This window comes from Alexandromys fortis, unplaced genomic scaffold (genome assembly GCF_014885135.2).
Source record: "Alexandromys fortis isolate MF-2015 unplaced genomic scaffold, M_Fortis_MF-2015_v1.1 scaffold_29, whole genome shotgun sequence".
Taxonomy (NCBI): domain Eukaryota; kingdom Metazoa; phylum Chordata; class Mammalia; order Rodentia; family Cricetidae; genus Alexandromys; species Alexandromys fortis.
In genome coordinates this window covers 2,697,794-2,720,606 of record NW_026067891.1, presented here as the reverse complement: position 1 = coordinate 2,720,606, position 22,813 = coordinate 2,697,794, and the positions used below count along the sequence as shown (strand labels likewise).

Below are 22,813 nucleotides of genomic sequence, written 5' to 3'. Positions count from 1 at the left end.
TTAGGGGCGGAGATAGGCAGAAAGAGGCAACACGAGGGCAGCGAGACAGGGTAACATTTAATGGGCACCAGGCAGGGGGACACAGCAGAGTGAGGGACATCTGATCACCAACTGGGAGGTCTAGGGGATGCTTGCAGGTCCTTCTGCAACTGACAGAAACTGGGAACACAGGCCCCAAGGAGGTTCAGTCCTTCCAGTCCTGGCAGACGTGGAGGCACCACTCCCAGGACAGGTGGTCAAGCCTGTCATCATCAGTGAAGAGGGACCTGACCACGTAGAGGCCACGTGCCAATGCGCCCCTTGGTGCTTCCTCCACTGTCGTCACAAATTCATACTCCTGGGCCCGGGGGCCATAGCTGCCCACCATGAAGATGGCCTTGTCCACTGCAGAAGGAAGGTAGTCAGGAGCCACCCCTCTGCCCACCTCTCCCAGCCCACGGCTGCCCTCCACACTCTCTCACCACGTAGTCCCCGACGATAGGTGTGATGCAGACATTTGAGGCCACTGACAATTTCCTTGTTGACCTGGGGGAAAGGAGAATGTTAGGAGCCTTCTCTGGAAGGCTGGGACACAGCTGGCCCCCTACTGCAGCTACCCTCACCTTGAAGGTGATCTTCACCTTGTATTCAATGCCCTCCTTCAGGACAAACACCTGGTTTTTCAGGGCAGCCAGGTCTCCTGTCAGAGAAATAACAGGTACACTCTAAATTTCCAAGATGTGCAAGACCCTGCCCCAGGAATGTCTATGTAGGGACTGGTGGTGCCCATGACGTCTGTGGCAGTGCACCCAAGGAAGTAGGATTCTGCACAGGGTCGAGCGTAGGATCGTCTTCGTCCAAAGATGAGGCTCTTGTCTGCAGAGGGGGTTACCTGTAAGGTCCATGACGAGAGGCCCTGGAGCCTGATCAGACAGCAGCGTCAGCCTGGTCACCTGCACGTTGGGCAGGCTGGGGTCTGAGGAGAAACAGCATCCACAGGGTACCCTGCTGGCCCCACCTTCCCCCACCCCCTGCTTGCGACCCCCCACATCCAGGCCCCAGGCCATACCCACAACGGGTGGCAGGGGCCCCAGCAGCGCCTGCTTGTACTTGACCAGGCTCACGTCCTCAGGGTCCAGCTGCCAGATTGCCAGCATGCTCTTCTTCCCAGGGGCCTGGTACTCTGGTACTGTTTCGTCCAGCACCTCATCTGTTGGGACTGGCTCCCCCTCCTTGTCAGCCAAGAGGACTGGGAGTAGGGGAAGGGATTTAAGCACCTGCCACCTGCTGACTGGGACCCACACTCTCACCAGGTGTGCCTCCCACTGCCCAGTGGAGCTAAAGAAGCCAGAGGAGCTGTCACCGTCACCGACACACGGTGGCCCCTGAGTCCCTAGAAGTCTCTAGGCTTGGTCTCCTCAGGAGGGGCTCTGGTGACTGGAAGAGATCCCTAACAGACCCTGGAGAGACCAGTTTGTTTCTAATCAGCCTAAAGGCCACTGCTTAAGAGTAGTGGCCCTGGGGAACTCTAGGGGCTCCCCAGCTCTGTGCTCTTCTCATAATGTCCTAGGCCCCTGCGGTGGTGCCCCCAAACTAGGGGTCTCCATATCCGCTTTAGGTGTCTTGGGCAGGAGTCTCACTGAGATGCTGCCTACTGCCCTCCAACCTTAGGATTGCCTCTCACCGGAAGGAGCCCCAGCCCCACCTACGGGAGAGGCCGCAGCCTCCGGGCTGGACACACTCCTTTCCTCCTGACTCCCTTCTCCAGAAGGGTCTGCGTGAACTGAAGTCCCACGCCCGGCCAGAATCCACGCCACGAGGTCCCCACGAGCCCCCCAAAGTTGCCGCGGGGACTGACCCCCCCAACCGCACGGCTCTCTTGCTGCCCCCGGCGCACGTGGCCGCCTCCCGGCCGGGCCACTCACCTCGGGCGCACAGCGCCAGCCGGAGCAGTTCCAGCAGCTGCGCCCCCAGCTCGCACGCGTCCAGGCCCAGCATGGTAGCCGCGGCCCGCCGCGGAGCCGCCGCCCGCTCGGCTCAGCCCCGGCGCGACTGCGGTGAGCTCATCCCGGCCGGGAGCGCCCCCCGCGCCCAGCGCCGCGCCCGCGCCGCGCGCCCCCAGCCGCTCCGCGGACCCCGCGCAGCCCGCAGAGACGCGCGTGTCGTCCGCACCGTGCCGGAACCCCGTCGTCCCTGCCGCGCCCCGCGCCGGGACGCGTCGCCAGGGACCCAGGGCCGCCCCACCCCCATGGGGAGTCGGGTCCCCCGGGATCCCCTAGGCGGGGCGTGCCGGCCAGGGACGCCAAGTGGAACAGGTGCGACGCCCCCACGTCCCTGGACTCCCATTATCAGCAGGCGGCGCAGGGCACACCTGGAGCCCCGCAACCCTCCACCTGCTCCCTCCTTCTTGTCTGGGCAAAAGGGACTCCCGGGGCCTATTAGCCTCCAGCTGGGCCACACCCTGTTGGTTCTGGGCGCCCACACACTGAAGTGCAGTCTGGGCCACACAGAGTCAAGGATCCCTTAAAGCTTATTGGTGCAGACTGTGAATGTGGGGTGGGGGATGTGTCTATGGGGACCTGGGACTCAGGCAATTCTGCAGGTTCCTATGGCCGGGAAAAGAAAGGATGCTGAAAAAACAGAAAGTGGGTGCTGAGAGATTTCTTAATCTTGACATCCAGAGGAGCTCTAGGGATGGGAGGGGATGTTGGTTAGCCAAGGCAGATGGCTGGTGAGCTGGGCCTTCAGCTGAAGACTGCAGAACTAAAGACCTGGATCTGAGTAAGGAAGTTGTTGAAAGGAGTGTTTTTCCTCTCTGGAGAGAACCAGGGATCAACCCACCTTTGCTTTTCTGAGTAGCAGGGACCATGAACGCTGAAGCACTGGGCTAGTGGTCACACTGTCTACTACCTTTCCAAAGCAAAACCCTTCAAGAAGGCCCAGGATTCCAGGGAGACCCACCCCTGCCCTGCAGGGAGTGTGTAGTGTTAGACACTGAAATTACTTGTCCTTAGCTGGGGATGGCTTCAGCTGCCAGCAGCCTGAAACCTCCAGAGAATGCCTACTCATTCAGGGAGGACTGCTGTCCTTTGGTCAGCCTGACCTTATGTGTAGGTGAAGCAGGAGGCAGGAGAAGGCTGGGATCTACAGCAGATGTAACATATCTAGGCAGGACACTCTCCAGCCTCCTGATCCATTGGGATCAACTCAAATAACATATTGAAGGTTCCTGGCCTCAGTAAGGCAAATTCTCCCTCCTTTGGCTCCCAGCATCCCTTGGGTAGGGAAGAGAAAGAGGGCACCCTATCCTCAGGAAAGAAAGGACCCATTTGTGCCTTTTTATAAATGGTCAGTAATCCTGCCAGGTGTGGGCTACATCATACCACTCTATGGCTCCACCATGGCCATACATGGTGCCACATATCTGATACCCTTGGACCAGTCAAACTACAGCCTTGATCCCACATCCCTGACTCTGCTGGCCCCTGCACTCCTTAAGATGGATAGAGTAGTGCCTACTAAGACCCTAAACCGCTGCTCCCAACCTGGTCCACCTAGTCACAGACACCTCTGCTGGAGTTCTCTATCCCTTGTAAGGTTCATCCTTTCTTACTGTCTCCACCCTGATGAAAACCTGTCCTTTTCCAGAGCTTTGGTGAAATGCCCCATCTCCAAGACCAAGCCCTGAGGTAGGTAGCCACCAGACCAAGGCAGGTTCCTTGCTTGGCAGGTATCTGAGGTTTCAGGCTGCCCCCACGGCGGGCTATCCCAAGTCACAGCCTGAGAGAGCTTGACTTGGTCGTGCGGGAACCTGTGCTCACACGGTTAACCTTGGCGGGAGGGGCCGGCAAGGGGCGGGGCGTCTCCTCTCGGACAGCCGCCATGGCCACGGTTGCGGGCTGCACACCCCACGGCCGGTCCTCCCGCACGCAGAGGCCACATCTCAGCAAGGTGCGTCCTTGGCCTGTGGGCATAAGGTTTGGCAGGAGGGGGTCGTGGAACGCGGCGGAAGAGGTGGTTGAAGAGCACTGGGGAGACCCGGGAAGGCACTGGGAGTTCAGAATGACAGCACTGGGTGGCCCTGCTCCCGGCCTTTGCTGCTTCAGTTTGTTATCCCCGCGCGGTGGCCTGGGGATCCTGGGGGCAACTGCGCTTGATCTGAGTTGTTCCCCCCACCTCCCGCGCTCGCTCTCAGATGGAGCGGGTGATCGTGAGTATGCAGGACCCTGACCAGGGCGTGAAGATGCGGAGCCAGCGCCTTTTGATCACCGCCATTCCCCACGCGGTAGCGGGTGAGACTCGTGGACACCCTGGGGGAGCAGGGCGCCGCGGTCTCCGCCCACTTTGCCTCTCCCGTGCAGGCAGAGATGTCGTGGAATGGCTGGTTCAGAAGTTCTGCATCTCCGAGGAGGGTGAGAGTCAAGGCACACCGCGAATCGGGGAGTGTGGAAGGGGAGGCTAGCGGAGCGCTTACTTTTCGTTCTCATCAGAGGCCCTGCACCTGGGCACACTCCTGGCTCAGCATGGCTACATCTACCCACTGCGTGAGTCCCGAGACTTGACGCTCCATCCCGATGAGACGCCCTACAGGTTCCAGGTCAGGCCCAGGGTAGCAGGGTGCACCACCACCAGGGGAGGTGTGGGGCTTACTGGGGTTGGAGCGGGGACATTGAGACATACTAGACAGGACCCACACCCTCCCCCAAAAGATCTGGACAGAAGCAAGTCAAGGGAGCTTCAACTTTCTAGGGCTGCAGCAGCCGTGCAAAGGGCAATGTGCGGAGCATTCAGCTGGAGTCCAGCAGCAGGTCCCAGCCTTGAAAGATAATCTGCTGATGTTAGGGGCCCTGCACCTCCCTCCATGTGTGAGTCCAGGCCACCCCACGCTCAGACCATGACCACATCCTTGGGTTATCAGGCTCCACTTCTTCCCCAATCAGCTGGGGAGGTATTCAGAGTCACGGAAGCGGTCCCTTTACAAGACCCCAAGGAACAAAGTGGCCTCTGCTCCAGGTAGAAAGATTGGGCAGTGGTCAGCGGGAGCTTCCAGATCAGGATGCACCCTCTGAGGAGCCATAGATAGGAACCATAAGGTAGTAGGGAGTAACTGGGAGAGAGATGAGAAGGTCTTGGACATCATTTTCCCTGCACAAGACACCCTACTTCTGGACAAGCACTCTGTGGCCAGCTGCTGAGCTGGACTATGGTGAGTGAGATGGCTAGAAATCCAGTCTGGGAACTGGGTCCCAGGGCAGTGCCATAGGGTTTAGACCCTGATGGCTCCTGTGCACTATGTCCCTATCCTTCCAGCCATCTACCTGGCTAAGAAGAACATCCAAAAACAAGGGGCCCTGGTGGACTACGAGAAGGTGGGACCTCCAGAAGACTAAGGACTTCCAGCACAGACTCATCCCTTGAGCCCACAGCATACAGCCAAGGCCACTAGACAATGCACCCCTACTCAGCCCCTGCTGACTCACTGGAAAGCCCTCATTCCTCTAGGGGAGGCTTAAGGGTCCCAGAAGGGAAGGCAGCCCCAGTTTAGAATTCCCATGGCGTGAGGTGGTTTCTGTACCAGGTGGACAGACACACCCACACACACACCATTTACACTAAATCCCTGCAGTGCCCCTGGGAGCTGGGGTCTATGTTCTAGAGCTAGGCCTGGGTGTGGGTTACCCACTTTACCCACTGAATACCCTGCTGCCCTCCAGGAACATTATGCCCAGCTGCACAAGAAGATCAACCATGCCTGGGATCTAGTAGTGATGCAGGCTCGAGAGCAGCTGCGGTGAGACACCAAACCACAGCTAGTGGGACACTGAGCTCCGAGTGTTCAGGATGGCGAGCTGGGCACTGGCAGCTCCGGGGCCAAGAACATCACATCCCATGGCTCTGTGTGGGGATCAACTTCCTTTCACCTCTCCCAGGGCAGCAAAGCAGCGCAGGAAGGGAGACAGGCTGGTCGTTTCGTGTCAGGAGCAGACATACTGGCTAGTGAACAGGCCCCCTGTGAGTCCGCGTGTGGTGAGGGCAGAGTTCTCCTGGTCGTCAAAAAGGGTCTGTGTATGTTGCTAAAAGGTTCTCTCAAAACTGCCTACTTAGGGTGGTGTATTTCAGGGTCTGGGCAGTGACAGGCAGTTTGTTGCTTCTTGGTTGAGAATATATAGGTGACATGGTTAGGCCTGAGGCTGCCTCTTGTCCGGACCACAGAACAAGCCAGCTTCACTAGTGTATGGGAGACACACAAGCACTAACACGGGACCAAGGTGGGGCTGAGCCCAGCTACAGCAGAGGGACTGGGTTTCAGGTGGCAGTACCTGGGAATCTGAGGTCCTAGCATATGGCTTGAGGTCTGCCTACTATCTGAGGGGATCACCTTGAGTCAGGGTGGGTAGAGAGATGGGATTCAAAACCATGTCTGGACTCAGTTTCCACACCAAAGAATAAAAAGTGTTGAAGACTGTCAGGAGTAGGGGGCTTAGCACCCCATCTCATCCTTCTGCAGCCTGGGGCACCAAACATTCTGGAGCAGGGTCCTGAGAGGGGCTCTTACAACTCCAGCCGAGTACAGATGGTAAGAGCCTCATATTCAGCCCCAGCACCCCCACTCCCTGCTGCTTTAACGCTAACACACGCTCTTCCACTTAACCCACTTCAGAGATCATTGCTCTGCTCATCCATCTGTTTATCCTTTGATCCACCCCAAATGGACCTGATGCGGCAATGCCAAGGTCCCTATTTCTCGCTGTGCCTGGTCTCAGTGCCACCTGCGCTCTACCTCAGGCTCCCTTAGTAACTTTGTCCTTCTCCTTTCTCCCACCTGCGGCCTGGGTGCAAGTAAGTGGTGGTTCCGGTTCCGGGGGAGAGGGTTGGGGGAGGCTCTTCCCCCAGGCTGAAACAGCATCAGGGTTCCCAGGGAGGTGAAAGGATGACAGGCAAGGCTATGGCTTGGGGGACCTAGGTCCCCAGGCACCTCCCTCCAAAGCCTCTGGTAACATCCAACCTGGAGGAGGTGGGACCCAGTACAGACAGGTCCTAACAATGCAGCAGCAGCAGGCAGCAAGGCGTCAATCACCCCCACCTAAACCACATTCTAGAGCAGATCCTGTTTTTCACAGCACCTGGCTAACTCAGGCCCTAACCTTTTTTCCGTTTAAAGCAGAGAGACTAGGATGAATGTTGGAAGCCAGGGGCTCATCCACCCCAGTCCCTGGGCCCAGTGTGGCTAAGGAGTTGGGAATAGTTGTCCAGTCTATTGCATGGCTTCTGCAGTCAGCCACACAGAGCTGCCTAGATGTGCCGTGACTTAGTTAAACCCGGCTCCCCTGAGAAAGATTGCTCAGTATACATGTTTACAGGAAGACTTTAAAGACCAGGCATGGTGGTATGTGCTGTTACTTTCAGCACTTGAGAAGCAGAGGTAGGTGGATCTCTGTGAGTTCAAGGGCAGCCTGGTCTACATAGCAAGTTCCAGGACAGGCAGGGCTACAGAAAGAGACGCTGTCTCAAAACAAACAGCCAGGCACAAGGCTCACATCTTTAGTCCTTGCACTTGGGAGGCAGAGGCAGGTAGATATCTATGTTCAAGGCCAGCCTGATTTACAAAGGGAGTTCCAGGGCAGTTGAGCCCAGCCAGGTCTATTACACAGAGAAATCCTGTCTTGAAAAAAACAAACCAAAACAAACAACAAATAAACAAAGCATGATGACAGACACCTCTAATCATCCTGCTTGGGAGGTGAAGGCAGAAGGACCGGAAGTATAAGGGCATCCTCAACTACATTGTGAGTTCAAGGCCAGCATGAACCAAAGAAAACCCTGTTGCAACAACAAAAAGACCTCAAGTCATCAGAAAGCATGACAGCTTACTAACAAATGAAGGCTTTCTAGGTAACTGGGCTTAGGGTTTGGTAGAGCATCAGAGTCTCTAGATAAAGGCTGTCGAGGCCTCCCCTAGGGCTAGAGCTATGAGGAGGGGACTCCTGAAAGTTGGGGGCAGGTCTGAGCCACTCTCTGCTGCATCCTCGTGGGGCAAAGTCTCAGCCCTGGTTGGTGGCATAGAAGGATTCCTGAACCCCAGAAGGCTGCCTTGTAACTCAAGCCTCCCCTGTCTTCCAGACCTAGAGCTCGGATTTCTATAAGTGTGAGGTAGGTCCTAGAAACTTGGGGGGTAGGGATGCCCTCCCCTACCACAGGTCCTGACTCAGCTCTGGTGTCTTAGATCGAGCGCTTCAGGAAGGCACTGGGCAGGAACCGGGTGAAGTCTTCTGTCTGCCTTGAGGCGTGAGTGAGGGGCAGCAAGAGACCCTCCCAACCCAGACCCTTTGTAGAGCTCCTTGTCCCTAAGGCCATCCTGCACCGGTCCCTGGAACCCCCAGGTACCTGAAGTTCAGCAGCCAGCATGGCCCGCACGATCCCATCTTGTCAGGATGCCTGCCCAGCAACCCTTGGATCACAGACGATGTCACCTACTGGGCCATGAATGCGCCCAAGTAAGCCCTGGGTGTTCGGGTAGTCATTCACTCCCAGACTGTTAGCAGGATCAGCAGCCCACTCTCTCTTGCTCTGCCCTCTCCCCTCCCAGGGTGGCTGCCCCCACAAAGCTCCGTGTGGAGCGATGGAGCTTCAGCTTCCGGGAGCTCCTGGATGACCCCGTGGGGCGTGGCCACTTCATGGACTTTCTCCAGAAGGAGTTCAGCGGTGAGGAGCCTACCTTCCTGCTATAGGCACCCTCGAGGGGGGGAGACCACTGCCTGGGACCCTGCCCCAGGCTTTCTCTAGCCTTCTCAGTGGGACCCCTAACCCTGATTGCTGCCCTGTCCTCAGCGGAAAACCTCAGCTTCTGGGAGGCTTGTGAGGAGCTGCGCTTTGGCGGGCAGGCCCAGGTCCCTGCCCTGGTGGATGCTGTCTACCAGTAAGTGTGTGGGAGGGGAAGCTAGTTGGCCATGGCTCAGGCCCAGCATGGGCCTGCTCTGTGCCATCTGTGTCCCAGGCAGTTCCTGGCCCCTGGAGCTGCCCGCTGGGTCAACATTGACAGCCGGACAATGGAGTGGACCCTAGAGGGGATGCGCCAGCCACACCGCTATGTCCTCGATGCGGCCCAGCTGCATATCTACATGCTCATGAAGAAGGTGGGCACATCCTGGTGTCGCTGCTGTCGCAACCCTGCCTGCTTTGCTTTCAGTTCTGTTGGCTTCATAAGGAGCGAGCACAGCCTGTGCAGCTCACTGCCCTGGTTTCAGTAAACCAGCGTGGTGGCATTCAGACCCCACCATTGCCTGCTGTCTTTTGCCTGGGTGTCCATTCCCCACCCCACCCGTTTGTGTACTCTCTGGTCATCTAGTGGTATAGATGGAGTCAAAACTCGATTCTTTACAGTACTGATCAGTTTTAAAACAGTTACCTAGGTCCTTAGTATGTGTTCAGAGGGGTTAGCAAGTTTTTTAGTTTGTCTGAGTCGGGGTCTCACTCTATAATCTCTAACTATGTCCAGCTTGCCTTTGACTTGTAGGTGAGCCTCCTTGCCTCAGCCTCCTGATGCCGTTTAATACTATAATAAATAAGTAGATTTCTTAGGGCATGGCGTCGCTAACCTTTAACCCTGGCACTAGGGAATCAGAGGCAGGTGGATCTCTGTAAATTCAAGGCCAGCCTGGTCTATAGAGTGAGATCCTGTCTCAAAAACAAAAACACATGGATTTCAACATATTTAATAAGTTTCAGGCCGGGCAGTGGTGGCGCACACCTTTAATCCCAGCACTCTGGTCTACAAGAGCTAGTTCCAGGACAGGCTACAAAGCTACAGAGAAACCTTGTGTCGAAAAAAAAAAAGTTTCAACCTGTAACAATTGATTATCATCATCATCCTTGTCATTAGAGCCAGCCTCCTGTAGTTCAGACTGGCCTTGAATTTGCTGTGGACGACTCCGAACTCCTGATCCTTCTGTCTCCACCCTAGACTGCTAGGATTTCAGGCATCCATCATCATACCATTAAAAAAACACTGTTTCCTCAAAAAACAAAACAAGCAAACAAAAAAAAATCTAGGTGTGGTGGTGCACAGCTTTAATCCCAGCACCTGGGAGGCAGAGGCAGGTGGATTTCTGGGATCTCTGAATTTGAGGTTAACCTGGTCTATAAAGTGAGTCCCAGGGCAGTCAGGGCTACACAGAGAGACCCTGATTTGTGAGTTCTCCCACTTGGACTCAAGCTGACACTCCTGGCCTGGTCATCTTAATGATCATTCAGTGACACTCCCCCCCCCCCCCAGCCCTTGTTGGCCTCCTGCTCTCTGGTGTGTGTTTTGAGATGTGTCTTTTTTTTTTTTTTTTTTTTTTTGAGACAGGGCCTCTCTATGTAGCTCTGGTTGTCTTGGGACTCACTACGTAGACTAGGCTGGCCTTGAACTCAGAGATCCACCTGCCTCTGCGTCCTGAATGCTAATGGCATGTACCACCACACCTGGCCTTAGTGTGGGTTTTTGTAGGTTTTCTCTATTTTTCTAGTGCTCTGCCTTTTAAAGGATGATTCTTTCTTTATAACCTCACTATGTAGCCCAGGCTATCCATGAACTCATGCTCCTCCTCCCTTTGCCTCCCAAGGGTTGGGATTACAGGTGTGAGCCATCAAGCCTGGCTCCACTGTGCAGTTACAACCCAGCATTCTTGCCCTGCCTCTACAGAGAGGTGGGAGCACTCTGGCTCCTCATCTCTGGCTGGAGATACTGGTTCATCCCTCCATGTGTGAATACGGTGCCTCTTGCCCATGTTTCGCAGTCTGGTGGCCCCACCAGATGGGTGACAGTTCTGTCTAGGTCTTGTTCTGGGTTAGTGTTGGATGGTTGCCCCCACCCCCAGCACCCTGTCCTGAATGGCCTATAAGCAAGATGATGGCTGGCCCCAGAAATGCCTGACTGGACCTGGCTAGGAAGTGGAAGAGTCAGACAGGATGCTGTCTCCTGCAGGACTCCTACCCGAGGTTCCTGAAGTCTGACATATACAAGGGCCTGCTGGAGGAAGCTGTGATTCCACTGGAGACAAAGCGCTGGTGAGCCATGCCACCACCCAAACCCACGGAGCAGGGAGGACCCTGCAGAAAGACGACCCGGGGGTCCTCAGCACTTTCTTATCCCCAGGGCATTCCCATTCTTGCGGAAACCTCTGCACTCAAGCCCCAGCCCTGTTCTTCAATCTACCCCTGAGGAGCCTGCAGTGACCAGCATCCCTGCAGGTGGCAACGGGGAGCAGTAATTGGATCTTGCCAGTCACCTCACTTTACCTGTGGGGTCATGCTCTCCTGGACACTGGTATCGCCCTGTGTAGAGAGCCCAGCCTAACTATAAGGCCCTTGGGCCTCCACTAAGGAAATCCTCCCCTGCCTAGAAGGGACTGGTCCAGCCACTGATTCCTAGTGAAGAGATTTCATTGGCTGAGCCCTACCAGGACAGGACTTGTTCCTAGAAGGTAATTCTCAGAGTTCCTGGTATTCTGTCATCTTAAGTTCAAGACTAGGTGGCCATCTCTTCTCTAGAATGCCAAGTTAGTGACCCATGAAGAGATACTGGTCTCCGGTTATGCCATCCTATTCAGGAGGGCTCCACCACTGTGTGGGTTCCTTGTTCTGCTGGAGCTTCTTAGTAGACAGTATCTGCAGGTACCACATTCACCACTGTACATGGCTTCTCTTCCACCCGTTACCAGATCTGTAGAAAAGCAATTCCATGCTGCTGTCCTGGTTGTGATGCTTCCAGAACCCCTAGGGAAGGTCTTTGCCAAGGAACAGTCTCCCTCTCCAGGCTGCCCCAAGCCGCTAGCATTGCCATCCCTGCCCCAGAGCTAGAAACAGATGCCTCCTTCTGCCATGCAGCTCCCACCAGGGTTGTCCCCCAGTCTCTGCTCACAACTCATTTCTACAGAAATAAAAGATTCAAGCCCTTGCATGTGATGTGTGGTATCTGTAGTGTAAGCATGTCGTATATTGGTGTGTGTGAAGAGGGGGGAGGGAGGAGATCAAGGGTGTGGTTCTGGTATAAAAAGCAGCCACTACAGGTCTGGCAGGATGATGATTCGGGGGTAAAGGTGCTTGCTGTCAAGCCTGATGACCCGAGTTCAATCCCCAGGCCATCTTATCTCTACCATGGAGGGTGCCCATTGTGCTTGGGCTGCTGAGTGGCCCAGTCCCCTCAGGCTTCGGTGGTCTCAGTCTGCAGCCCTGAGGCCCTTGGTCGCGTGAGTGCAAGAGAAAGCCAGAAACTTGTCAAAGAAGGTGTGAGCAGATAGGATGCTGCCATCTGTCCAGTGTCCCCTAGAGCAGATGTGTCCAGCTGCAGGAGACACAACCCAAAGCAAGCCCAGGGACCCTAAGAAACCTTGGGCGGGCTAGAGGGGAAACTGCCTGGTCCCTTAATGATCATAAACAGCCACTAGGTGGCCTTCAGGGAGCAGGGTAGAGAGTACAACCCAACCTGACTGATGTCTGCCCTTTGACCCTGCACCTCATCCTGTGCAGTGGAGAGCCTGGCTCCTGAAATCTGGAGGTACACCCTTCTCCCCCATCACCATTTCTTCTCTGAGTGATATGTGTGCTGAGTTACCTTTACTTCTCAGGGTGAGGGACCCATTTCCTGCCTTGAAAACACCTATCCATCACCCTCAGCCCTCGTGTTGACACCTCAGGCTTTTGTGCACGTGCACACTTAAGATTTTTGAACATGAGCAGTTATGAGAACAAGTTTATGTTTAGCAAACTCCAAGATTCTCAGAAAAACTGATACTCTCAGGTCAAGCCCTGAAACCCTTCCAGGTCCTCCTGTGTAGTGACAGCCAAAGCTGACCTGATCTTCCATTTCATTACACTGCATAGCAGAACACAGAGGACACGATGCTAGGGTAGAGGTGCCTGCCGAGACAGCGGGAGCCGCTGTCCTGGTGACCATCCTAGAGGCTGTGCAGACTACAGGCTTGTTCCTATCTGGCAGGCCTGTGGAGAGCTCTCATTTTAACTGTCCTCTTAACCTTGGCTCCGAGACCTGGCAATTCCTGGTAATGACTTAGAATAATTCCTTTGTGTGTTGCAAGCCGAGAGACATCCAGACAGACTGCAGGCTCACAATGAGCTCCTGGGGCTTTCCCCCATCAGTGCAAATCATTTATTATGTTGTTTTCCATGGTGGCTAGGGTCATGGGACTGCTTTGGCTACAGAGCTAGGGATCTGGTCTGAGCAGAGCCCTTGGGCCTCAGGAGCAACAAGGCACAAGGTGAGATCTGTATCAGGTAAGCACCAGAGAGCAGGAAAAGGGACACGCCTGTGCAGACAGCAGGTCCAGTGTACTGAGGAAGAGACAGACTCAACGTGTATTCCAGAGGTCCCTCAAGTGCACTCACAGGCTCCAGTCCAGACCCCTTCTGCTGGGCAAACTCTTGCTGCTCAGGAGACATGCTCCTTTCTGCTTTGGGAAAGCAGCTCAGAGACTCAGGTTCTAGCTGCAGCCCTGAAGCCGCCCAGGGCCTACCACCCTCTGAGCTCTGTGACTCCTGAGAGACAGTGCAGACAAGGGGAGAGCCAGGCTGGAAGGAGAGGGACGGACAGACACCACAGGCAGGCACCCCAGAGCAGTGGCTTTTTCAGTGGAGTGTGAGAGGGTGCAGAGGCACTAAGTCGGGGGCTTCCTGAAGGGCTGGCTTGGCCCATATTGGCCCAGAGAGACCACAGGGAGTCCTACTGGCCTTGACCAGATCACATGAGTCACACAGTGAGACCTCTGAAGGAGGATATGGTATAGGCAGGAGACTGGAGGTGCCCCCAACATCCTTGGGTAGAGCTGGTAAGGCCATAGTTCTCAGAAGGCCAAAATGACAGGGCAAGCAGTGAGGTCAGCATGGAGGCTGAGGGTAGGCCAACTTTCCAGGAGGCTTTGTTTTCACAGTTGGAGTCTCCATCTACTCCAGCCGCCACCACCTACACCTCACTTCGGTACCGCAGGCGGGAGAAGCGGTCACGGATAGCCTGGTCGCTGTCTGAGCTGCCGCCGCCAAGGTGGACCACTCTGCTGCCAGGGACGAGGTCTCGCACTTTGTGTTTGGTCACAGTGACCAGGCCAGGCATGTCTGAGCTTGCTGGGCCCGTCAGGAGCACGTAGGCAGCATGGCGACTTGGCTCGAACAGGATGGCTGTGGGGGACATTCAGTGGTACTCAGGACTGGCCAGAGCAAACTAGCACAGGGAAGGCCCGGACCCAGTGCCTGAGCCCATGCTCACCATCAAAGGCCACGATGTTGGCAGTCACGTTGGCTAGCTCCAGCAGGATGCCAGGCAGGGTGGGGTGGAACATGTATAGGCTGTGCTGCATGTCTTGGGGACCCTGAAGTGAGAACACAGTGCGCCTGACCTGCTGCACCCAGGCCACTGCCACATCTAAGTGCGCAGCCCTCAAGTTACCTTCAAAAGCGGTTATCCATGTGTTATCCTTGTTTAGACTATGTCTACCAGGGTCCCCCAGAAAGCCACTTCCTGTTCTGTGAATATCTGCTAGCCCCTGCTTCCCCCACCTGGTCCTGGTCCTTCCTGGTGTTCATAAGCACCTGCCCCCCCAATTACAGGTCCACCCCATCTCCAAGATCCTTCTCCTGTAGCTCCAAGGCACATCATGATACCTCCTCCTTGGCCTGGACCCCTTTTCTACAGGTCTGCGCTCATGCAGTGGACTTCTGGTGGTCCAGTCCTTGGCAGTTTCCAGGGGGATCTGGCACCAGATCCCAACAAGGAGTATTCCCCGAACATATGACCCTGTACCATCTCATCGGCGCTGCCAAACTCATGGAGGCCCCAGAAGAAGAAGGCTGAGCGGTGGTCTGCTGTCATCAGGCTTGTGGATGGTGGGCCCCCGGGTAGGCTTGGGAGGTGCTGGCTCCACAGCATAGACCCAGTACTGAGGTCCAGAAGTAGGATCTGGGGAAGGAGGGGACACTACTGGCAGACAGCCCCAGCTTGCTCAGCCATGCCAGCCACAAAGGCTGCTCTCTGAATCACCTCCCCATCCGAGGGCAGCAGCCTGGGGCTCAGCACTGTCTGCTTTCACAGTTTGTCATCAGCTGTTGACAAGGTAGATGCCCAATCGACACAGGAAGCCCAGCCAGCCTACCTGTCTATCAATACTGGTTCCATTTTCAATGACCACAGCCAAAGTGTCTGGTTTGTAGTGGCCAAGGACGGGTTTTCTGGAAGGATTAAGGAAAAAGACCTCACAGAAGGTCTTGGTACAGGAATCTGAGATGAAATGTCCATGGCCGGCTCCTGGGTTGGATGGGGCTACCCACATCTAGACCCGGGATGAGGGGCTAGTACTTGTGACCAGCAGCTTCAGAAGCCCCTCCAGTGACAAAGGACAGATCCGAGGACAGCAAGGAGGCCTCTAACAGAATTACACAGGCCTTCCAGTCCACTGTACATCCCCCCTGCCAGTCAGCAGGACACACTGAGGTCCTGAGCAGGCGTGCACCCCCACCCACACTAAGCAGCAACTGCACATACCTCAGAACCTGAGTTGCACCAAGGGTCCACTTGGGCACCAGATCTTGTCCATCCAGCAGCATACAGGCCTCAGAGCTCACAAGCAGCACGTCCTGGCCAGCTTTCCCTGGGACATTCATCAGGTAGCGAACTGCTCCAGAGCTAGACGAGGAGAGTGGAGGTGGTGAGGGGAGCATATGGGTCCTGCCTCACCAAGACAGGCCTGTTGGGATTCTTCCCTCAGGCCCCCATGGTATATCTCCATGTTTCTCAGTTCCCTAGCTTGGAAGTATAAATGAGATGCTGTTTGTGGAACAAGGATGAAAGCTAGCCAAGCACACTATCACGGAGCCACCCCGGCCTTCTCAGTTTTTTCTCTGCTTTTGCTTGTCCATTTTTCAGTTCCAAAGGCATGGCGGCCTAACAGTTCTTCAAGGCTCTAGTTTGGTTGCCCTGTGCTCCACACAAGGTTGTCCCTAACTGAGACCTGTGTGTCAGACAAACCTGGGCAGAAGCCTCCGGTGGGCAGAGCTATTAAGCATATTCTCCCAGTAGGAGTCTTCCTTAAACTGGCCATCTCTCCCAGTGATTCTCTCATAGAGACCCTTCACAGAGACGCCGCAGAGAGCACTTGCTGTTTAAAACACAGAAGGACATAGTCACCATGGGGACCAGGTGCACCCATCAGTCCCACCTCCGGAACCACACCCAGTCTAGCCTTTGGGCTTCCTGATTGTTGGCCACAAGATGGCCAGTCACCAATTTACATGCTTCTTTATCTAGCCCGGAACCCAGTGTTCTGTCCAGCATCACTCCAGGAAAAAAGCCCATCCCAAGAATGTGGCATCCAACATACCACAGGGCAGGAGAATATAGTGAGCACCCGTTCTGGTCACATGGAGGAGGGCGCCACCGTCTCCATCCACACCCAGGCTGTCTCTGTGGCCAATCTGGTACCCGGTGCTGCCTGAATAGATAGCCCCGCTGACCTGGAGTAACAAAGAGCAGTAGGGAAGAGGGAGAACCTGCTCCATGGGAGGGCAGGGGAGCTTTAGGGAGTTGCAGAGAAGGTGGTAAACACTCTTTGGGTCTGGGGGAAAAGTACTTTGAGGAGAGTGACCAACAGGGAGCATGTGTGACTGTGCTGCACAGCCTGCTGGGAAACATGGGAGCTGTAGGTCATGGAGCTGCAGGCTCATGCCAACCCATACATAAGCCACGTGTGCTCTGCCACCCATGGGGAAGCCAGCAAGCTCCTGTAGAGATGGAGCCTCCCAGGATGCTGCACGTGTGGACCTCAGGATGCTGCATGTGTGGACCTCAGGATGCTGCATGTGTGGACTCAGATGCTGCATGTGTGGACCTCGGATGCTGCATGTGTGGACCTCAGGATACAGAGCCCTGGGAGAACCCCCTGCTGGGTGGTCACAGAAATTCTCTCTAGGGAAAAGTGGAAAAGGGAGTAAGTGGGCCTGGGGTACTTGAGAACTATGCTTATCACCTCGTGCCCCTCCCGAGCGAGGATCAGTAGGTCTGGGGCGCCATCACCATCAACGTCGGGCACCTGGAGCAGGGGGCTCAATACAGAAGCATTTCCACCCAAATTGCTGGAGTGGCTCCACAGGGTTTCCCCTAAAACCAAACACACAGAAGCTCCAATCATCTTGACAAGCCAATGATAGACTTACATGAGGGCAGCCATTCTTGGCAGCCCACTTAGATACAGGAGTGTGTACAAGTGCTCTGAAATGTTGCAGAACAAGCACACACAGCTGAGGGAGAAGATACTAGAAGATACTAGATAGCCTCTCGAAAAGGCAGCTGGGCACCACGGCTCAGGCCTGTAATGTCAGCATTAGGAAGCTGACCCAGGAGGCTTGCTGCAAGTGAAAAGCCAGCCTGGGATACAGGTCAGTCTGGACTACATAGTATGACCTTGCAAAAAACTGCAACATCATGGAGCAGGAGGATGGCTCAATGGTTAAAGCACTTGCTATACAAGTGTGATGGCCAGAGTTCAGATCCCCAGACGCTCACATAAAAGTTGGGTATGTCTTTCTTCCTCTGGCCTGTTACATTAAAGCTCGGAGACTTGTTCTAGGAGAGCGGCATCAGTAGGCTCAGTCTGGCCCTCTAAGCCACCAGGAGCCAAGGCTGACCACTATTACCTCATAGCAGGTGACACTAGTTGTCTGTTAGCATCCACAGCAAGATGCAAACTGTGTTTGCAAAGACACAAAGGCAACACGGCAGAGCAGCTGAAAGAGTTGACACCACTGGCTTCCAAGTGGTCACACCCTCATTTGAAAGGTTCCTACCCACTCAGCAACCCCCAGGAGAGAGCCAGGGCTGACCTGTGAATAAGCTGACCGCAATGAAAGAACCTAGTCTTCCCACAAGGATACAGGCAGAAGACACCTCACTGTCCGACGTTAGTGGTATGGCACACTTTACAAGGGTGATATCTTGGGCCACAGGTCTCTCCCAGAGCACGCTGCCATTGGCCCCGGACACAGCAGCCACAAAGGCACAAGGAGTGGAAAAGCCTGGAGGGGAGAGGGGACAACCATTTGGTCAGTCTCAGACAGTGTTCTGCCACCTCCTGGCTCCCTTATTCTGTGTCTCAGCCACGTGACTGAGCCCGTTTCCCTTACTTCCCCTTAGACCAGAGTCTCAGAAGGCACTGGGGTTGGCCCCAGGTAGAGTGAGGGAACTGAGAGCCTTATCGAGCCTATTCTATTAGAAAGAAAAAAGGATGGGGGTGGTTCCCTGAATCCCCTCCACTCGAATGCTCCAAATAAGAAGGTGGTGTGGACAAAGAGCCTTCATCCCATGGGGCGGGGGCTCCTTGTTAAATGGAACAGGAATTACCTTCATCAGCACAGGATCTGGTGAAATTGTTACTGCTGTCGGTGTTTTTATAAAGAAAGAGAACGTCCTGGATCTTGTCCCTGTTTACGTCTCCCGTAGCCAGAAAGTCATACGGGACTGAAAAAGAAAGTCACAGACTATGCTCCGCGGGCCATGCCTGTTTTGGGAAGGTCAAGTTGAATGCTCTGTGTGGTTTGGTGCTCCCAATGTACAACTTGCCACTGGGAGGTGCCCCCCCTCCCCAGATAAGAGCAGGATCTTCCTCACTAAGACAAGCAGTTTCTTCAGAGGCAGGCAGATCTCTGTGAGTTTGAGGCCAGACTGATCTACACAGAGAGTTCCAGGACGGCCAAGGCTAAAAGAAAGACCTTGTCTCAAAAAGAAACAAACAAAGTGAAAAAAAATCTGAGTATCTGTACAGAAGACAATCCTCAAGACCAGCATGGGGTTCAGTCACACTCCACCCTTGTTAGGCCCTGTGTCTCCGTCATCAAGGGTTCAAGTGAGAAGCTCTATGCTTAAAACCAAACCATAAGAGGTTGAATTTGGACATTTATCATACTCAAAATGGATCAGACTCCTAGACAGAATTAGAACTAGAAAATATAGGCCTGGTGTGATCTTTAATCCCAGCACTAAGGAAGTAAAAGTAGGCCAATCTCTGCAAGTTCGAGGCCAGTCTGGTCTACAGTGCTAGTTCCAGGACATCCAAGACTACACAGAGAAACCCTGTCTCAAAAAAAAAAAAAAAAAAAAAAAAGTGGGTGAAGGATTTCACAGCCATCTCTCCTAAGATGTCCAAGTGATGAACAGGCACATGCGAAGATGTTCAATGTGGCTACTTACCAGCCAAGAGCAGTTTTCTGCATGAGAACTGGGAGCAGGAGGTTTGGGATGAGTTCATAGCCTCAGTGACATAACACGTCTGAGGCCAGCCTAGGCAATATAGTACTTCTAGGCTAGCAACAGTTCCATAGCCAGAACTTGTCTAAACAGCAGTGGCTGGAGTGGACAGCTCAGTAAATACACTGGCTGCTATTGCAGAGGATCTGCCAGAGGCAGAGGCCAGCCTGGTCTACAGACTGAGTTCCAGGACAACCAAGGCTACCCAAAGAAACCCTGTCTGGAAAAACAAAAAACACAACAACCAAAAAGACAAAAAGAGAGAAATACATTCATTAAAAGAACAAGACTTGGGCTGGAAAGATGGCTCAGTACTTAAAGAGCACTGGCTGCTCTTCCAGAGGTCCTGAGTTCAATTCCCAGCAACCACATGGTGGCTCACAACCATCTGTAATGAGATCTGATGCCCTCTTCCGGCCTGCAGTCCTAATGGAAGACAGAACACTCATATGCATAGATAGATAAGTCTTAACAAAAAAAAAAGCAAGACTTGGGGAAGTAAGGATGCAGCTCAGTTGGTAGAGTGAGTTCATGGAGCCCCGGGTTCAGTCTCCTGGACCACAGGTGTGGGAGCACACTCCCATAATCCTAGCAGTTAGGGTGTGAGGCAGGAGTTCAAGACCAGCCCAGCTCCACCATACGTCTGAAGCCATCCTGAGGTTAAATGAGAACTTGTCTCTAAACAAACAAACAAACAAATAAAACTAAAAATGGAAAGGCTCTTCCGCTGCTTTTCATAAGGGTTAATTCATGGGACAGATATAAATTGTGATTTGGTTTCCCACCTGGACCACCTCGGGACACCTCCACATCTGCTGTTCCCCCGCAGCGGATGGGCCTTCTCTAACCTCTCAGTCACTGAACTGTTTCCATTAATCAGCCAATAAGCCTCCTTTTTCTTAATTACCTGACCAGGGCAGTGCTTCCGGTTCCAATAGAGGCTCCTAACATCTCCAAGTGAGGGGTCTGGAACCCTGCTGGGAAAAGAGGCCCCTGGCAGGCTCACCTGCAGCGTTGTAGTCAAGCCTCCACATTCCCTGAGACGAGGGTCGGTCCGGACATGGGATGATGAAAGAGACGACAAAGACCACGAAGAGACAGATAAACAAGGAAAGGAAAAATGCCACCGTGCGGCATCGGGACAGGCGGGACTGCGGAGGCTTGCTCTTCAAGTTCTCGCTTTTCGATTGGTTTCCCAGGTTTTCCTGTGGTTTTCTGTCCTCATTCTTCAAGGGGTGGATTTCAGCTTCTAGATCCTTGTCATCGCCCATTCTGAGCACATTCCAGAGCTTAACTATGCTCACTGCGTGGGAGAAGAAATGGGTACGGTCAGCAGTTCCGTGAGCTGCTCACCATCTCACTCAGTTTGTGCTCTGATTCTGAGGCATTGGTTACAGTTGCCACTCTGGACCACCAGCCCAAGAAAAAAGGATATGAATTTTTGGACTGTCCACAACACATGCTACTTAAGACATCAATACAACAGGAAAAGGCAGGTTGGTTGTACAAACCAGCAAACCAGCAGCCAGTATATTTGTCCTCTAACACCAGGGCTTCACTAGGGGACACGGTGACCAGAACCAATGACAATAAACCCACGCACGACATTCATTAAACAAGCTGCCCCTGCTCATTTGTCAGACACACAGGTGGGGAAGGGGATGTGTGACAGTCGGATGCGGCCAACATTCTCACAAACGGACTCCCAAGAGATCCGTGGGAAGGCAGTTTTCTCTGAACTGAAAGATTCTCTCCAGGAAGGAGTGGGAGGCACAGTGGAACCTGAAAGATTCTGGAAGGACCCTTCCCAGCTTCACAGAAAGAGAAACAGCTCCTGGGAGGGAGACTGACCAGCCAAGTTCTCAGGGGAATCTCAGATCTGGAGGGTCTACAAAGCAGCGCAAAGAGAGAGCTCCTGGTCAGAGCTTCCTGAGGTAGGGTGCTACCTGAGTTAGGGTGCTTTCAGCTGCTTTGGGATCTTCTCTGCTCCTGCAAGTGACCCCTCACCCACATTCTTGTTAGTAACCCCCCCAAATTTATCGGTTCACCAAGCTGGACTTTGTTCTGTCATTCATGGGTTCCCATTCTGGGGTGAGTCGATGCCTCCCCAGGAAAAGTCTGCCACATAAGATCTAGACACTGGCTACTCTTCCATAGGACCCTGGTTTGATTCCAAGCACCCACATGGCAGCTCACAACGATTCATAACTCTAGTTCCATGGGATCTGATGCTTTCTTCTGGATTCTGCAGGCACTGCACACACATGCTTTATGGACATACATGCAGGCAAAACACCCATACACTTTAAAAATAAATTACACCCATACACATTAAAAATAAATTACACCCATACACCTTAAAAATAAATTACACCCATACACATTAAAAATAAGCTAATTAATTAAAAAAATCTAGATTCCAATTTCAGAGAAACTTTTGTTGTTGTTGTTGTTGTTGTTGAGACAGGTTCTTACAAATTCTGGCTGACTGGGAACTTACTACAGGAGACTAGATTTACCCTGAACTCACAGGGATCCACCTGCCTGTGCCTCCCACTACCAACTTAAAACAATCTTAAATGAGCCGGGAGTGGCGGTGCACGCCTTTAATCCCAGCACTTGGGAGGCGAGGCAGGCGGATCTCTGGCATCTCTGAGTATGAGGCCAGCCTGGTTTACAGACAGAGTTCCAAGACAGCCAAACCATCTCAAACTTTGGTCCTCTGGAAGGGCAGCAAGTTCTTTTAACTGCTGAGCCACCTCTCCAGCCCATGGTGTTTTTTGTGTTTGTTTGTTTTGTAGTAGTAGCTGTTGTTCGCTTGTTTTTTGAGGTAGGGTCTAACTATGCACCCCAGGCTGGCCTCAAGCTCACAATCTCCTCAGTTCATGGCTATAGTCACATGTCAGCATGCTGTCTCTTCTACCACAAATGGAGGTCAGAAGAGGTATTCCTATCAAAGGTAATGAGTCGGCCAAGGGAAAATCAAACATTGAGTCATCCAGGCCCCACATTAAGCCCAAGCCCCTGAGGTGGATGGGGCAGCACAGCCGGGCTGTATGGGAGAGGTAACCGGGGGAAAAGTCAGCAGTGCACCTGGCAGGGGGCAGCAGCAAGGTGCAAGGTGCTGGGCGAGGCCGGGCCTGGAGAGAAGCCAAGCTGCAGCAAGCCCAGCGCTGCAGACACAAGGAAGGGACATCTGAATGTCTAAAGCACAACTGTTTGTGGCAAGGCAAGGAGAACCGAATGAGAAGCCACCTGCTAGCATTTTTGATCCTATCTTTAGGGCTCTGGAAGCCCTAAAGTCTAATTAGGGGAAACTCCAGCCTGAGCCGAGCAGCCATCACTACCTGTCGGAAACCAGAGAATCTTTTGGTGCTGTGCAGGCAAGCACCTCTGAGCTTCATATTTCAAGTCAGGTGTGGTGGCTCACATCTGTCATACTGACATTTGGGAAACTGGGATAGGAGGACTGTCCCGGTAGAAGGCCAGACTGAGCTACAGAACAAGACCCCGTCTCAACAACAGCAGAAACCTTCACCCACTGGGCAT

At 53.8% G+C, this 22,813-nt stretch overlaps 3 protein-coding genes across 12 annotated transcripts in view; 1 reads left to right on the top strand and 2 right to left on the bottom strand.

Annotated features, from left to right (window-relative positions):
• Positions 1-28: 28 nt before the first annotated feature.
• On the bottom strand, positions 29-2,159 carry Arhgdig (Rho GDP dissociation inhibitor gamma). Its single transcript, XM_050136726.1, has 6 exons — positions 1,905-2,159; positions 1,049-1,228; positions 872-955; positions 603-679; positions 462-525; positions 29-384 (listed from the first exon to the last, which is right to left on the bottom strand). Exons 1-6 carry the CDS (start codon positions 1,975-1,977, stop codon positions 185-187), a joined length of 678 nt encoding a protein of 225 aa, XP_049992683.1. The 5' UTR covers positions 1,978-2,159; the 3' UTR covers positions 29-184.
• Positions 2,160-3,743: 1,584 nt separating this feature from the next.
• Rgs11 (regulator of G protein signaling 11) lies at positions 3,744-11,920 on the top strand. Of its 9 annotated transcripts, XM_050136710.1 has the most exons (17): positions 3,744-3,930; positions 4,175-4,271; positions 4,341-4,391; positions 4,470-4,576; positions 5,134-5,185; positions 5,290-5,348; positions 5,694-5,770; positions 5,910-5,991; positions 6,488-6,556; positions 8,107-8,130; positions 8,204-8,265; positions 8,361-8,474; positions 8,567-8,682; positions 8,809-8,896; positions 8,975-9,113; positions 10,946-11,028; positions 11,117-11,920. In XM_050136710.1, exons 1-17 carry the CDS (start codon positions 3,862-3,864, stop codon positions 11,229-11,231), a joined length of 1,404 nt encoding a protein of 467 aa, XP_049992667.1. In that variant the 5' UTR covers positions 3,744-3,861; the 3' UTR covers positions 11,232-11,920. The 9 variants fall into 9 exon arrangements, with proteins under 9 accessions (XP_049992667.1, XP_049992626.1, XP_049992616.1 ...); XM_050136669.1 differs by lacking the exons at positions 5,134-5,185; positions 5,290-5,348 and having other exon boundaries at positions 5,910-6,045; XM_050136700.1 differs by lacking the exon at positions 4,175-4,271 and having other exon boundaries at positions 3,867-3,930; positions 4,470-5,185; positions 5,910-6,045.
• Positions 11,921-13,097: 1,177 nt separating this feature from the next.
• Positions 13,098-22,813, bottom strand: part of Fam234a (family with sequence similarity 234 member A) — a 28,226-nt gene continuing 18,510 nt past the window's right edge. For both annotated transcript variants that reach the window (XM_050135212.1, XM_050135203.1), the window contains 11 exons: positions 20,271-20,567; positions 18,362-18,478; positions 17,845-18,036; positions 16,992-17,122; positions 16,347-16,479; positions 15,995-16,124; positions 15,512-15,652; positions 15,123-15,198; positions 14,774-14,929; positions 14,240-14,342; positions 13,098-14,151 (listed from right to left, as the gene is read on the bottom strand). In XM_050135212.1, the coding sequence (XP_049991169.1) occupies positions 13,940-14,151; positions 14,240-14,342; positions 14,774-14,929; positions 15,123-15,198; positions 15,512-15,652; positions 15,995-16,124; positions 16,347-16,479; positions 16,992-17,122; positions 17,845-18,036; positions 18,362-18,478; positions 20,271-20,535 (1,656 nt within the window). In that variant the 5' untranslated portion in view covers positions 20,536-20,567 and the 3' untranslated portion in view covers positions 13,098-13,939. The remainder of the gene's footprint in view (positions 14,152-14,239; positions 14,343-14,773; positions 14,930-15,122; positions 15,199-15,511; positions 15,653-15,994; positions 16,125-16,346; positions 16,480-16,991; positions 17,123-17,844; positions 18,037-18,361; positions 18,479-20,270; positions 20,568-22,813) is intronic.